Genomic DNA, 15,498 nt, shown 5'->3' with positions numbered 1-15,498 from the left:
GGAGATTATCCAGGTGGGACTGTGATAGGAGTGACTTAAAAGCAGTGTTTTCTTCAACTGGTACCACAAGAAGTCAAAGTACAAGAAGGATTCGATGCACCATTGCTGGCTTGAAGATGGAGGGAACCAAATTACCAGTAACTTGTTATAGAGGCGGGCAGCCTCTATAAGCTGAGAGTTGTCCCCAGTTGACAGCCAGCCAGAAACGGAGACTCCAGTCCTACAGCCTGAATTTCACCAACAACCTGAATGAGCTGGAAGCACATTATTTCCCAGAGCCCTGCCTGGCTGACACCTTGACAGCAGCCTTGTGAGACCCTAAGCAGAGAACCCAACAAAGTCCACGAGGGTCTCTAAACTACAGAACTGTGAGGTGATAAATGGGTATTGTTTTAAGCTGCCAAGTTTGTGGTAATATGTTATGCAGCAACAGAAACCTAATACAGTATAGAAAGCTCTCAGTAAGTAGAGTGCCACAGTTCAGGACGGCCTGGACTTCTTCAGTGTTAGCCCTCCATCTCCACATCCTCCCACACCTCCAGTTGTGAGAGCACAGACTTCCTCTGAGGCCTCCTTTCATCAAAAAAGAAAAGAGTACCAAGAGGACTGGGGAGGCAATGACCTTTCCTTATTTCAAAAGCCCACCTCAGGTGGAGAATGCCATTTGGGATCCTAGTAGAAAGAACTAGGCTCCTTCTCTTTCTACCAACTCCAACCCCATACACACACCAAATGCAGACTCTATGAGTTGACAGGGGCAATCCACCACGGGCCCTGAGTGTTCCTGCACATTCCTGCTGGAGAGGCCCTTACCTGGGCCCTTTCTCATAACTGCGTTCACAGCAAGCAATCTTGAGGGATGAAGTAATGTCCTTATCTAGAACAAAGAGCCAGTTTGCCGTAAGAGGTAGAGTCCCCAAGTATGCCTGTTCCTAGGCTGTGATGCAAACCCACTGTGCGTATGGCATCTAGATGAGGCCCCTCCATGTCACCACTGTGGGACTTGGGGGAGACAGGGGAAACCAAGACAAATATGAAGCTCATGCTGCTTCTTGCGCTCTGAGTAATAAAGTTCTTTGTCTCTGACCCAGGACCCTGACGTCTTCTGCTAACATCCACAAAACAGTAATAATCTAACTTATTAGCTTGCAAGTAACGTAAAATTCCAGACTTGGACACTACTATACTTAGATCTTTAAATCAGGAGATCTAGTGTCTTCACATTCTAAATTTCAAAGGAACAAAATACCCTTTTTGAATTTTCTTGTGGAGATAAAATCTACATCACAGGGCTATTGTGAGAATAAAATAAGGAACATACAGCACACCTGGGATCTGGAAAATATCCAATAACTTTAATTGGAGCTCTGCCCTCCACACACACTCATCCCCCCACATACCCATACAACGAACCAGAGAGGGAGCAGTATTTGTCTCCAAGACAGCAGTCCATTCAGAAGACAAGGGATCACACAGTCTAATATACCAGTCTCTGACACTTGCATAGCACTGCACTGCTCATAAAGAGCCCCTACCCATATTGTCTCATTTAATCCCTACACAGAAATTGAGGCTGAAAGAGGTCAGTCCTTGCAGAAAGAACAGTAACAGTCTCCACAGGTCTGGAAAACGGCCATATGACAGAAGCCCGGGGTGTGGGCTGAGGAAACAGCTGTGATGTTTTTCTAGCAGCACAACTGTGTCCTGAAGGCACACTCTTTGTCCAGGTAAGCCAAGGGAGCTCTCGTCACGGCGGGGCCTCCTGAGGAATGTCAATGCCACTGGAGAAATGGCTGGAAACCACATGATATAGAGATGTCTTCTATTTGGATATTCTGATTTTTTTTAATGTAAAATTAATAATAAGTCCTTAATATAAGAGGTTATCCTGTCCTGGATAAATTTGGACTTGGTCCATTTCGTGTCCATGGCAGCTTCTGCTTTGTCTGTCAGCACTGGGGCCTTCTCTTGTGACAGTATCACTTCAGGGTCTTGCTAAGGTTGGAGAAGCCAATGCCAACACAGGTCATCAGCACTTTATCCCCACCCTTTAGTTCTTCACCACATGGCCTGGTTTCAATTTTAAACATAATCTGGAAAAAGCTCTTCAAATGCCGCAAAAATTCTATCCTAAAAAAAAAAAAAAGGAGGGAGGAATGAAAAAGGAATTCGATTTTTTAAAAAATTCTCCTTCCCCCACCTAAAACCCAAGCTTTTAATTTCGTAGATCAAGAGGAATGACTAAAATTAACAATTTCTCATCAAAGCTGATTATATAGCTATTTATTTATAGCCTGCCAGTTTCCAAAGAGGATTTAGCCAGCCTGCAGAGATGCACACAATACAACATAAATAAATTTATAAAATAAAATAAATTAATAAATAAACTTTTTAAAAAGTTAGAAGTTAGTACCTGACATAAGTCATTTAGTCCTACACACCACTAGAGCGAGCATAAATATGGTGTTAATCTTTGAGCAGCTCATGCAAAGAAGCATGTCCTCCCACGAGTCTCAGCATCATGAAATAAAACTAAGCAGAATGATTGCTGCTGACGCTGAAATAGAGAAGTCTTTCTCTTCATTCCTCAACCCCGACAACACAGTCTCAATCACTCAACAAATATGTATTCAGTGCCTACTATGTGCTAGGCATTGTTCTTGGTGCTGGAGATGTTGCAGTCAACTAAAAATACTTCTCTCGTGAAGTTTTCAACCTAGTTAAATATTCCTGAAAAGTACTATGGAAATTTACATAAAGTAAACAGGCAGATGGGGGAGGAAATGTGGGTATAACAATATTTGTGTATATATGGCGGGAGGCCATATTCAATAAGGTGGCTGGGGAGGAGCTCAGAGTAAACATGGTGAAGAGTCTCATGGGACTGTTTCTCGTCATCTCCCTTAAGACAGAGCGATGGCGTCACCCCAAGAGTACCTTGGGAAGAGCAATTTTGTGGAAGGACCATGGTACAGGTATGCAGGCTTCTACTGGTGTGCCCTAGCAGATTCAGCATCACCCCAGCTAGCCTGACCATAAGACTCACCTGGAGAGTTCATTAAACATACAGGTTCCTGAAGGTTCTGCTCAACTGGCAACTCGTAGGGAAGACGTGTCCATGTAGTAGAACCCAGAATCATAGGCCACCACATGCAAAGATGTCCCCTCCCCACCCCTTACCAGGCCCTGTCTCCTCAGTGCACAGGGGCCAGAACCCTGCTGTTAACAAGCATCCATTGTGATTCTTATCAGGCAAGTTTGGAAACACTGGTTTAGTTAAGAACAGATGGTTTGGGATTGGTCCTGTGCCCGAGTGGTTAAGTTCATGTGCTTGGCTTCAGCAGCCCAGGGTTTTGCCAGTTCGGATCCTGGGCACAGACATGGCTCATCACCACTCATCAGGCCATGCTGAGGTGGTGTCCTACATAGCACAGCCAGAGGCACTCACAACTAGAATATACAACTATGTACTGGAGGGCTTTGGGGAGGAGAAGAAGAAGAAGAAGAAAAGAAGATTGGCAACTGTTGTTAGCTCAGGTGCCAATCTTTAAAAACAAAAAAAAGAACAGATGGCCTGCATATCTGAAATGAAGTATTCCAGCAACGTTGTATGGCGCTGCCTCTCAATCAAACCATACAAACTGCCCCCCTAGCCAGATGGTCCTCATCCCCGACTGCACACGAAATCACCTGAGGAGCTTTCAAAATACTGATCCTAGACACGAAGATCAATGAAACAGAATTGAGAGTGAAGAAATAAACCCATACATTTATGGTCAATTGATTTTCAAAAAGGATGTGCCAAGATAATTCAATGGGGAAAGAATAATCTTTTCAACAAATGGTGCTGGAACAACTCCATATGCATATTCACATACGAAAGAATGAAGCTGGACCCTTTCCTCACATCGTCCACAAAAATTAACTCAAAATACATCAAAGGCTTGAATGTAAGAGCTAAAACTATGAAACTCACAGAAGAAAACATAGGAGTAAATCTTCATGATCTTGGGCTAGGGAAAGATTTCTTAGATACAGCACCAAAAGCATTAAAACCTTTTGTGCACCAAAGGACACTATCAAGAAAGTGACAATACAACCTCCAAGATGGAAGAAAATATTTGCAAAACATGTATCTGATAAGGGTCTGGTATCTAGGATATACAAAGAACTCTTGCAAATAAATAATAATTTTAAAAACCCAATCAAAAATGAGCAAATGATCTGAATTGACATTTTTCCAAAGAAAATATACAAAGAGCCAATAAGCACATGAAAAGATGCTCAACATTATGAGTCATTAGGGAAATGAAAATCAAAACCACTATGAGATACCACTTCACAACCCAACAGAGTGGCTCCAGTCAAAGACAGATAATAACAAAAGTGGGGGTGAGGATGTGAAGAAATTAGAACCTTCATACACTGCTGGTAGGAATGTAAATGGTCTGGCCACTGTGGAAAACAGTCTGGTAGTTCCTCAAAATGTTAAACAAGGAGTTACCATATGATCCAGTGATTCCATGCTTAGGTCTATATACACAAGAGAAATGAAAACATATCCATATAAAAACTTGTACACAAATGTTCATAATAACATTATTCATAACAGCCAAAAAGTGGAAACAACCCAAACGTCCATTAGCTGATGAATGGATAAAGAAAATGTGGTGTATCTGTACAATGGAATATTAGTCAGCCTTAAAAAGGAATGAAGTACTGACACATGCTACAGCATGGATGAACTCTGAAAACACTACACTAAGTAAAAGAACGGTCACAAAGGACCTCATATAGTATGAGTCTATTTATATGAAGTGGCCAGAATAGGCAAATCTACTACCAGAGGCAGAAGGCAGATTTGTGGTTGCCTGGGAGTCGGGGGAAGTGGGAAGAATGAGGAACAACTGTGAATGGCAGAGGGTTTCTTTCTGGGGTGGTGAAAACGTTCTAAAATTAGATTGTGGTTATGGTTACACAACTCTGTAAACATAGTAAAAACCACTGAACTGCATACTTTAAATGGGTAAACTGTGCTATGTGAATTATATCTCAGTAAAGCTGTTTAAAATAAATATATATGTGTAATGGTAAAAGAAAAGCACTGAGGGGCCAGCCTGGTGGCATAGTGGTTAAGTTCGCGCACTCCGCTTTGGCGGCTCAGATCCCAGGTGTGGACCTACACACGGCTCATCAAGCCCTCCTGTGGCAGCACCTCACACACAAAATAGAAGAAGATTGGCACAGATGTTAGCTCAGGGCCATCTTCCTCATGAGAAAAAAAAGTATTAAACCTGGCTCCCGCCCTCACAGAGTATATACCAAACTAAGTAAAAGCCTACTGCAGTGAATTTTCCATCTTCTCCTATATCTCTGTCTTAGTTGATCTAGTCAAAGGAGAGAAATGGCAAAAAGGAGAAAAAGGGGCCAGAACAATTCCTCATTCTTTTTGGCTGACATGACCAGGACATCAGGGACTAAGAGATGAAAGAGTGACTGCCCTGGAGTGTAGGAGTTCTGGTGAGTGCTGCACGCTCAAAGGAAAAATTCCTCACTTCTTTGCTCCCTCTTCCACCTAGGATTGTGCTACTTCATTTCCATCTTTAAATATCATCACATTTGCCAATTCTTCTACGAAGCCTTCCCTAGCCAATAACCCCTCTGGATTTCCATAGCATTCTTGGCTCTCCTTATGGTATCTAATTAAACGTCTATGCATAGTTGTCGCACAATTGCCCCTTCCCCCCTTGGTAAAGTATATAAGCACCTCAAGGGCAAAGACCCTATCTATGCCTGAAACCCATTACACTTGCTAGGCACCATGTAAGGCACTCAATAATGAGGCACCAAAGAGAATTCAGGAGTTAGGGTTAATTTTGAGAAATGACTTCAACATTCTTAGCCTCGAAGGGAAGTCAGTTCTTCCCCTGCTGGCTTTCCTGTCTTACTAACCAATTGAAATTTTCAGTTTTTTGCTCTCCGTCCCAGCCTCACAACCTCCCCCACCCTGTCCTAGGAAAAAAAGAAAACAAACACATCAAACCCATATACAAACAGTACACATCTGTGGGCAAAGCTTCCACAGCTCTGGCAGCAACACAGAAAAAGTCAGCCATTTCAACCACTCGTCTGCATTCTAAGGAGAAAACAGCCTGTTCTCTCTCTTGCTGCTGCCTGAGCTCTAACACAGGCCTGGGACACGCTCTGCTCCCACAGCCGCCCCAGCCTACTTCACTCTGAATCGCCCAACTGTGCTGGAAAAACCAGACACCTTCCCCAGCTGGCAGAATTCCTACAGGGCCTCGGCTTGCTTTTGATCTCTTGGAGAAGGATGGGAGGAACACAGGCCTGAGTGAACACAGGCCTACATATTTGCAGCTTTGGGGTATTTGTGGCCTTTGGAATAGTTAGAAAAAGCAAAGTCGGTTCCACTTTTTACATAACGTTCTGCCAGCCCCGTGGCCTGTCTGAGGAAGGCTGTGTAACGGACTCCATTAGGGACGTTTCAGAACGTTGTCCCACCTCCAGCCCCACTCTCCCTATGTCTTCTGTAGCCGGGCCATCTAAAAGCAAACATCCTCGGAAGCTAAGAAATAACCACAGGTGATATTAAATCCTAACAGTCTCCTTGAGAAAATGGAGAATAAACTCACCCCATGAGTACATGCAGCTGCACAAAGTCATGTCTGGAGCTGAAGCACAGCCCCACAGCCCCACAGCGGCGCACAGCCCCAGGAGCACACCCACAAGGCCCCACCTCCCCAGTGTAGGAGGTTCCCTTTCCTTCTCTTCCCAACACCATACTGTAGATCCACACTTCACAGACACAACCCACAGCCACAGAGCCAGGCAAAAAAGAGGCCCATGGCACGCCGAGAACGACTCTGCTCCTCAGCGGACGACCACCAGCACAGCGTAACTGGCAACTTGTCACAGTAACCATTTTAGGCCACTGGGATTCCACACAACTCTGGGGTGAGGGGTTTGAACTTCCGACTTTAAGGAACTCTATCTGTAGCAAGCTGCTTTTCTTCTTTGTTTTTTTCCAGGACAAAACGATTTATTTATTTATTTTCAGAAAAACAAAAACAGCAATCTACTTTTCTACGAAAGCCTCCAGTCCATCTGAGTGGGTTTCAGAGAATTCGGGAGCACAGAGATAATTTTTCCTGTGTATTTTCAAAGGGTGGGTTGTTCCCACCGCCACTGTCGGCCAATAGGTGAAGGCTAATAGGGGCTCAGTCATCTGCCCATTGAATCCCAACTGGCCGGGACTTGCCAGGTGGTCTGGCCTGCCCCTTAAATATAGCCCCTCTCACCAGGTCGCCTTTCTGAAGCCTGACAGAACAGCGGTGAGGGCAGCCATGGGGGAGCTGTCCTTCTGGCAGCTCCACAGACACAAACTACGACAGAGGATCAGCGCTCCCGCTCCACAGAGCACCTGGACATTGGGGTTACCCACTTCTCAGGTCTAGGGAGTTGCTCTGGAAGTTGAGGGGAAAGATTGGAGGGTGGGAAGAGAATTTGATCATGGGGGCCCCCTCTAGTCATTACACAGCAGCTTTTTTTTTTTAACTTTTTATGGAGACTATGATAGTTTACAACCTTGTGAAAATTCAGTTGTACATTATTATTTGTCAGTCGTGTTGTAGGTGCACCACTTCACCCTTTATGCCCACCCCACACCCCCCCTTTCCTCTGGTAACCACTAATCTGTTCTCTTTGTCTACATGTTTAGCTTCCACGTATGAGTGGAGTCATACAGAGACTGTCTTTCTCTATCTGGCTTACTTCACTTAACCTAATACCCTCAAGGTCCATCATGTTGTTGTGAATGGGACAATTTTATCCTTTTTTATGGCTGAGTAGTATTCCATTGTGTGTGTGTGTGTGTGTGTGTGTGTGTGTGTGTGTGAGTGTGTATAAAATATCTTCTTTATCCAATCATCAGTTGATGGGCACTTAGGTTGCTTCCATGTCTTGACTATTGTAAATAATGCTGCAATGAACATAGGGGTGCATGGGACTTTTGGAATTGCTGATTTCAAGTTTCTGGATAGATACCCAGTAGTGGGATGGCTGGGTCATATGGTATTTCTACTTTTAATTTTTTGAGAAATCTCGTTACTGTTTTCCATAGTGGCTGCACCAGTTTGCGGTCCCACCAGCAGTGTATGAGGGTTCCTTTTTCTCCACAACCTCTCCAACATTTGTTACTTGTTGTTTTGGTTATTTTTGCCATTCTAATGGGTGTAAGGTGATAGCTTAGTGTAGCTTTGATTTGCATTTCCCTGATGATCAGTGATGATGAGCATCTTTTCATGTGCCTATTGGCCATCTGTATATCTTCTTTGCAGAAATGTCTACACAGCAGCTTTTTAAAACTACACTGGTTGGTGCTTCTTCTGCCCAATAGTGGATTTCCCAAAGCCCAGGTGACCTCTGTTCCAAGAATGAATGTTCATAGTGAGTTCTTGGCCCAAATCGCCTGGGACGCACGTCTCCCCTAGCCTGGCTCTCTGTTTCCTGCTGCCTTTATAACCAAATTTAATAACTTCACTCTTGGAGCAGAGGTCAGCTTTTTCACCTGAAAAGTAAGGATACATCACGTGCTTTTACCCTATGCCAAAATGTTTTGGGCTCAAACAGCATAAGAAAAGTGACATGGCTTTGCAGCACATAAAGCACTTCCCACATGTAAGGAGGAGTGGTATTGTGCTAGTTCACAGGGAGCAATTAAGCAACTGAACCCATAGCAGTAGGCTTGGCCAGCAGTTCCCAGTTTTCCGGCACATTATCTCATTTGATCTTCACGTGCTGCACCTCAGAATGGGTGAGCCAAGAACCCCTGATCAGTCAGTGTTTAACAAGGACACTGGGCTCTCACTCCCCAGCACTTTGCAAGTAGTGGAAAGAGGTCATTTATTAAAGTTGGAAAAAAACAAAGTGGCATGGTTTATTTTAGACTTCCCACTAAAGATAGAAGGAGATCATTTTACGGCAGAATTTAAAACGAGGACTCTCTGAAAAGATGTAGCAGGGAGGTGCCTGGAGTCCAACAAGATGGATGGAATCCCAGCTCTTACATAAGAGCACAGTGGGTCAGGGAAGCATGGACTCTGGACGAGACTGTTCGGGTCTGAATCCCACTTGCTGACTGTGTGACTCTGGGCACGTGACTCGACCTCTCTGTGCTTCAATCCCCTCACCTGTAAAATGGAGCATCTGAGAATACCTGCCTTTATCATCCTCCTAGGGTTATTAGGAACACCAAATGAGTTCAAGTTTGTAAAGCGCTTAAAACAACATCTGGCCAACAGTAAAATCTCCAAGTGTTTGTTAAATAAATACCTAAGAGTAAATAAGATGTGTGTGGATGGTTTAGTAACACAACGGCAGGAAGTTAGTCATAAAGTTAAAATTTATAGACTTAGAGATAGCTGAGCAGACAATTTGCAGCTGACTTCGGTCTGAGATTGCCCAAAGCAAGTTTACTAGGCCTCCTAGTGTTCAAAGTGACCTTAACGGGAGACTGGACTTCCCAGACTGAGGGGACGTGCAGGCGGGAGCCTCGGCATTCAGCACTGAGTGAGCTCCATCAGGCACACTGGGCTGCTGGGAGCGCAAAGTACCTGACCTCATGTAAGTCTCGCTCCATCTCCATCTCCCCAAACCCGTGACGTCAGGACCATTCACCTTCTCTGCAGATGCGACAGAGGCTCAGAGATGCTAAATACTTTGTCCATGGTCTCCTGGTGCTCCAGGGTAGAGCCAGAGCTGAAATCCAGATAGAATGGACTCCAACGCCTGTATGCTGGCAGAACGCAGGAAGCTCTGGTCATCAGCAACTGCTGAAAGCGCTAAGGAAAATGCTCATTAATATGTATTTTTCTTGCTGTTAATCCTACTTTTAAACAAAGCATAAATCCTCCCCTAAACTGTGAAGTTAAGCTTCTCGAGGGGAAGGTGGAATCACTGTCACCAACTGTAGCCACCTAAACTCAACAAACTTAACCGAAACAGAGTCTCCACATACCAGCATGATATCCAATACTATTTTATTCTACCGAAAAAAATCTCTCTGGCTTTTCCTAAGAATTTCACACACATAGACTGACTTTCTCAAGTAACACATGAAACTACCAACAGCAATCTCCTGAAGTAAGACAGAGGGAAGAGGAAAAGGAAAGATCATAGCGACCCTTATTTTCCAGAAACAGTCTGAAAGCAACACTGCAAGAAAAAACATCCTCCCTAATCCCAGTGCTCTGTAAACAGACATTTAAAAAGCTATTTATACAAATCAGAACGTGCAAACTGCCAGAAGAAATACATTTCTTTAAACCGAAGAGAGTCTTGCTTCTGGTTTTTGTTAGAAATTTGAGGTTTCAAAAAACAGATTTTTATGACTTTAACTGCACAAAAAAATAAGTGTGATAGTTTGGTCTCCAAAGCTCTTGAATCCAGCTAGGATAAATTGTTCCCCCCACTGTGATCGTCCTGACTATGGATTCTGTCCCTTCTGCACCATTAACTGTACACAGAAATACGTTGTTAACTTTGCCTGTCAGGTCTCTAAAGGACGTATATTTCCTCCCACATTTGCCTTTCATTATTTTGGGCCACCGGAGCCTTCCACATGATAAAGGGCAAAAAGAGTCTCAAATAGATACAGCTTTCAAAATAAACTTCCTAACCCCTTCTCCCCCTACCTTGAGCTAGCTTACCAAAAAGAATCTGGGCTGCTCTTTCCCACCCCATGGCAGCCCCCCTTGCATGACACCCTGGAAGGCAGATAACCCAGAGGAAGAATGTCCTGCAACCCCCAGCCCCAAGTCTCAAAACATAATTTTGCAATTTGTCCTACTCCTGTAAAGCTCCATTCAGGGCAGACTACTTTGTTTTCCCAGGAGACGTAGTAATTTTAGGCAAGGTTTCTGGAAGACAAGACACTGCAATTAATGTTTGGTGAGGGGGTGTGTCAAGGAGGACACAGGAACTTTTAAAAATGTCCAGTCACATCTTGACCAACTCCACAGGGGCTGCTGACTTGAAATGATTACAAAGGCCCTGTAGCCAAACTGAAAAAAAAATCTCCAAAAGAAAAAAAAAAGTGTCAAGGAAAAATAAAAATATACATTCCATTTTTCACATAATGTTCTGCCAAACCCCATGCCCCACAACCACACACTGCTGTGTGAGCGGTCAGGCCTTCTGCTGCCCTGAAGCAGAGGCTGGGAAGGCAGCAGCAATGAGACCAGCTAAAAAGCGGAAGGGAACTGTGGGGGTCACAGAGCTATCAGCTGCTTCCAGCAAACTCTCTATGGGAAGAGAATCTCTGCACGTGGGGTCCTGTACTCCCAGCCCTTACCTCCTCTCCAAACCCCAATGCCTTAACTACAAAGTCTATTTCAGCAATGTTGATTCCTCATGTTATCGTGCCATTTAGGATTACTCAATTTCAGGTTTCCTGTCCTGTGAAATACTTTACACAAGTTATCAGGAGATAATGTGGTCCTCACTAGTTTCCCGCTTATCAGTCTTCCCCCACTGCTAACAGAATGTATTCTCTTTCATTTCCTTGTTCCAAAAAACCACCTACCACCAACTCGAAAAAAAAAAAAGCCTTCAAAAGACTCTCTTTCAAGCTCCTGGTCTCCACATCCCCCAAGCCATGGTCCGATGGTGCCTCGCCCCTTGGCAGTGCTCACCCCTTTCTCAATGTGATGGCACCACCATTCTTCAGTTATCACAGTACTGTACCTTTCAGATATACAGCATCGGTACCATGATAACCGAAAAAGGACAGTTCAGTCTCATATCTACCTGAATATTTCCTCCCACACAAAGCCCACCCACCCCTACTCCCCACCCACAGATGACCACATAATGATCCCATATAAGCACACGTGCCCATACAGAGATGTCAGTGCTCAAACAAGCTGTTTACGGCAAACTCGTTTACTGTCGATGGGAAATGCTCCTTTCACAGTGCTGTTTGGAATTCAAGTCTTCTGAGGATCTGCTCTGTTTGGAGAGTGCCTGCTTTAATACCTCAGCAGTCAACTTCTGATAACACCCCACGGCCTCAAACTCACCTCTACATTTGCCTGCTAGTCCAGTGGCATTACTGTGAACTCTGCCTCTTTCTTCATCCTTCCTGCCAGCTCATATCCTATCATCTTGGACAAAAAGTCCTTTTTGCCACAGCTAGAGAAAAGAGGGATTTAAAAAACTAACAACAAAATCCAAGCTATAAGAGAACCAGAAGTTTACCTTCAAAATGGAACCAAAATCTAAAGTGCAGACAAAAGAACTATCCAATACATACCACGTAACTTTAATAACATGAGAATGATGAAACTACAGGAAGAAAAGAAGGCAAAACCCTTGCAAAAGACGAGGTTGAGAGTGACAGTCTCCAGCTCATTTAAGCATCGATACAAGCAGGTGTTTGTAGTGACAGGCTATGTGCAGTACAACGCCTTTGTCATTTCGCGCAATCGGAAGATTAAGCTGGACAGCATGATGAGGCTGCAGAACAACTCACGTGTAGGGAGAGAGTGGTCCTAGCAGGACTTTGGAAACGTCCTGCTGTCCAAGGGTCATAAGCAACAGAGCCAGGCTTTGGTTGGTCGAGTCCACACATCCCCCCTGTAAACACAAATACTTTAAAGATTAATCGTTGTACCAACCAGAAAATGGCCAACCAACAAAACAGAGGAAAGAAAACAGACAGATAAATAGAATATCAGAACAACAGAAGAGCAGACTGCAAAGTTAAAAGCGATCATAAAACAGAATACAGGTCTTTTAAGAGTAATCCTTAGAGCAATTGACTTTAGGGGGTTAAACTAACAGTTAAAGCAATTGTAGTAGCTGAGACTATCAGAATGAACTAGACACTCAAGTTTACTGAGGCGTATCTAGTGAAAAACAAAACTTTCCTTCATAATTAAAGCAGCAGCAGAACATATAAGCAAAAAAGCAAGATTGGTTCTAGGAAATGTATAGTTAATTACCAAGGGCTAAGTGAGTGACACTACCACTATTTAATCTGTCAAAGAACACCAGTCGATCTGACATGAAAGGACCTTTGTACGTCAAGGGTATTACCTATAACACCTATTCAAATACATCTAGAAACTGCCTGCTGTGTTACATTTGTTTCTCCTCCTCTGTGTGCCTTAAATCTGGAGAACTGTTAAGATCACAGCCCTCCATTCTTATTACTTACGAACTGTTTTTCCCCACCTTTCCTTCCTTTTCTTCCAAATCAATAAGCAGAACAGAATTCTTTTCAAAAACTTTCTCCTAATGCCCTTCTTTCATTTTTGAATTTCTCAACTATTTCAGCCATTTTACTTCTACAAGACGTGTGCATTACCATTGTTTCCATTTGTCCTTAAAAAATGTCTTTATTTCTGATCATTCTTTCTGGGTAACTTTACTTAAAACAATTCAAACTTACATTGTACACAGCAATAGCAGGATAAACTTGAATTTCTACATATTCTGCACATATCACAATAAGAAACTCAGTTTCTGACCATGGCACATCACTGCAAGGCTAGGCTCTCCCAGATTTTGAACAGAATAGGTGGCTACCCACTGCTGTTATGTGGGTACACCTCCCTCCTCTTTCAATGCATGTAGGGTAGAGAATAAACCAATTCTCAGATGCAGACACTCATTGTCTGGTTGTCAGACTTCATTTAGCAGCCCTGACAAGGGGAGCAGTAAAATAAAGGGGTTTATTCTACTGCTAGCCTTTATGAAAATCTATTGTTCTTCCTAAACTACCTGAGTTAATAAAGGACAATATTTATCTCACTTAGCAAATTTTAGGACAAAAAGAATTATAGCATATGTTTCCACCTAAAAAGGAAAACCTGACCCACAGAGACTATGAAAACAACAAAACTAATTGTTTTAAGAAAACCTGCTCCTTTTCATAAGACTGTCCAACATTCAAATGTTCTCTTCAGTCTCTGCTCCCTATCACTATGTTACTATTCCACCATTCTCAAGTGATTTTTACTATGGACCAATATTTTAGTGGGATAAATATGTTAGGGTCTGTGTACTGGACACCACAGAGGGAATGGTGGGGCCACCCCCACAGCAGAGGATGCAATCTTTGTGCCGCGTGGCTCCAATCTCACTACAAAGATGAGATATGAGCAGGAAGAAGAAACAGTTCAAGGTGGAGCCAAAGCTATGCAGCGGCTGAGGGCTGTGGACACTGGGACTGCCAAGGCAGGGACTGCCAAGGCAGGGGGTGTCACTCACCTGGCCCAGAGGGAGCTTTGGGGAGATGGGGACTTGAGCTGGCCCTGGAGGGATGAGCTGAGTTGGAGAGGGAGGAAGAGCAGGATAATGGGGAAAATATGACCCAGGGCGAGTAAGGAACAGCCAGGACACCAACCTGAAAGGGGGTGCGTGCCATCCGTGGAGAAGTATGCGAAACAGCAGGGGGAAGGTGGAATAGGCAGGTTAAAGTAAGGCTTTTCTAACTGGTCAAGGGTTTGACTTTATCTTGGGAAAGTAAGAAGCTAGTGAAGGTCTCTGAGCACAGGAGTGAAAAGATCAGATCAATGTTTTAGGGGGAGATTTAAACTGAAAAGCATGTTGGAGAGGATTTGGAGAAGAGTTCTGCTCTGCAAGTGGGGAGAGTCGGTAAGCATAATCCAGGTCCAGGGGAGTCAGGGGGTGTAGAAAGGAGGAGGGTAGTGGATGCAGGCAGCAAAAAAGATGGACAGGAAAGAGCAGTTCCAGGAAGCCTGAAACGGAATCAAGAAGGCCTGGTAAATGATGAGACAGAAATGGGACAAAAGGGATTAGATCAGAGGCTTAAAACTTCGGTAAAAATAAATGGCAATTTCAAAGGTGATAGATCTTTATTACTCATCTAAACTATGTCACATCACAGACCTCTAGAGAATTATCCTTAAGAACATGAAGGATTTTCATCCTTTTAATAATTAAGATCACAGACACACACAAAATAAGTTTTCTTAATGATTAAAGAAAAAACGATCTAGGCATATGAAATGGTTTAAAGTAGAACTCAACTAGAGTAAAAAATAAATAACATAACCTAATCTAGACTGCATGTTTTTTCTCTGTGGACTGATGAGCTGTGCTTTCACCCTGAGGCTTATAAACTGCTATTTATGGGGATATAAAACCCGAAGTCCAGCTGTGCCCATGCGCTCCCACTGCGCTGTTCTGTAATGTGATGCTTCCAATTCCCTCAGGTCTACTGGAAAGAGATGGAAGTGTCCCCATGGTCAGAGAGAGGGCCTGCCAGTCACCACAGGACCAAGGAAAGGAAACCTGCACAAGTCAGCAGGGGCTTAGGGATGCATGTATTGGACACACGTATCACACGCACATTCTTTGCTCACGAATATCGATATAACAAACTTTTTGAACTAAGGAACTGGCAGGGCAACCTCTTGATCATTTACCCCCAACTTTTAGGTACTACCTATC

The 15,498-nt window shown here is 43.6% G+C and overlaps 1 protein-coding gene across 4 annotated transcripts in view; it reads right to left on the bottom strand.

Moving 5' to 3' along the window:
- Nucleotides 1–1,334: 1,334 nt before the first annotated feature.
- The window catches only part of RCL1 (RNA terminal phosphate cyclase like 1), a 69,701-nt gene continuing 55,537 nt past the window's right edge, over nt 1,335–15,498 (bottom strand). For 2 of the 4 annotated variants that reach the window (XM_070589988.1, XM_008525248.2), the window contains 2 exons: nt 12,551–12,654; nt 1,335–2,130 (listed from right to left, as the gene is read on the bottom strand). In XM_070589988.1, the coding sequence (XP_070446089.1) occupies nt 1,980–2,130; nt 12,551–12,654 (255 nt within the window). In that variant the 3' untranslated portion in view covers nt 1,335–1,979. Of the gene's footprint in view, nt 2,131–9,696; nt 9,861–12,098; nt 12,211–12,550; nt 12,655–15,498 lie in introns of all 4 variants that reach the window. The other 2 variants (XR_011531453.1, XR_011531455.1) reach the window with 2 other exon arrangements.

This window comes from Equus przewalskii, chromosome 22 (genome assembly GCF_037783145.1).
Source record: "Equus przewalskii isolate Varuska chromosome 22, EquPr2, whole genome shotgun sequence".
NCBI classification, from domain to species: Eukaryota; Metazoa; Chordata; class Mammalia; order Perissodactyla; family Equidae; genus Equus; species Equus przewalskii.
The sequence above is the reverse complement of the archived record's forward strand: the minus strand, read 5'-3'. Positions and strand labels throughout refer to the sequence as shown.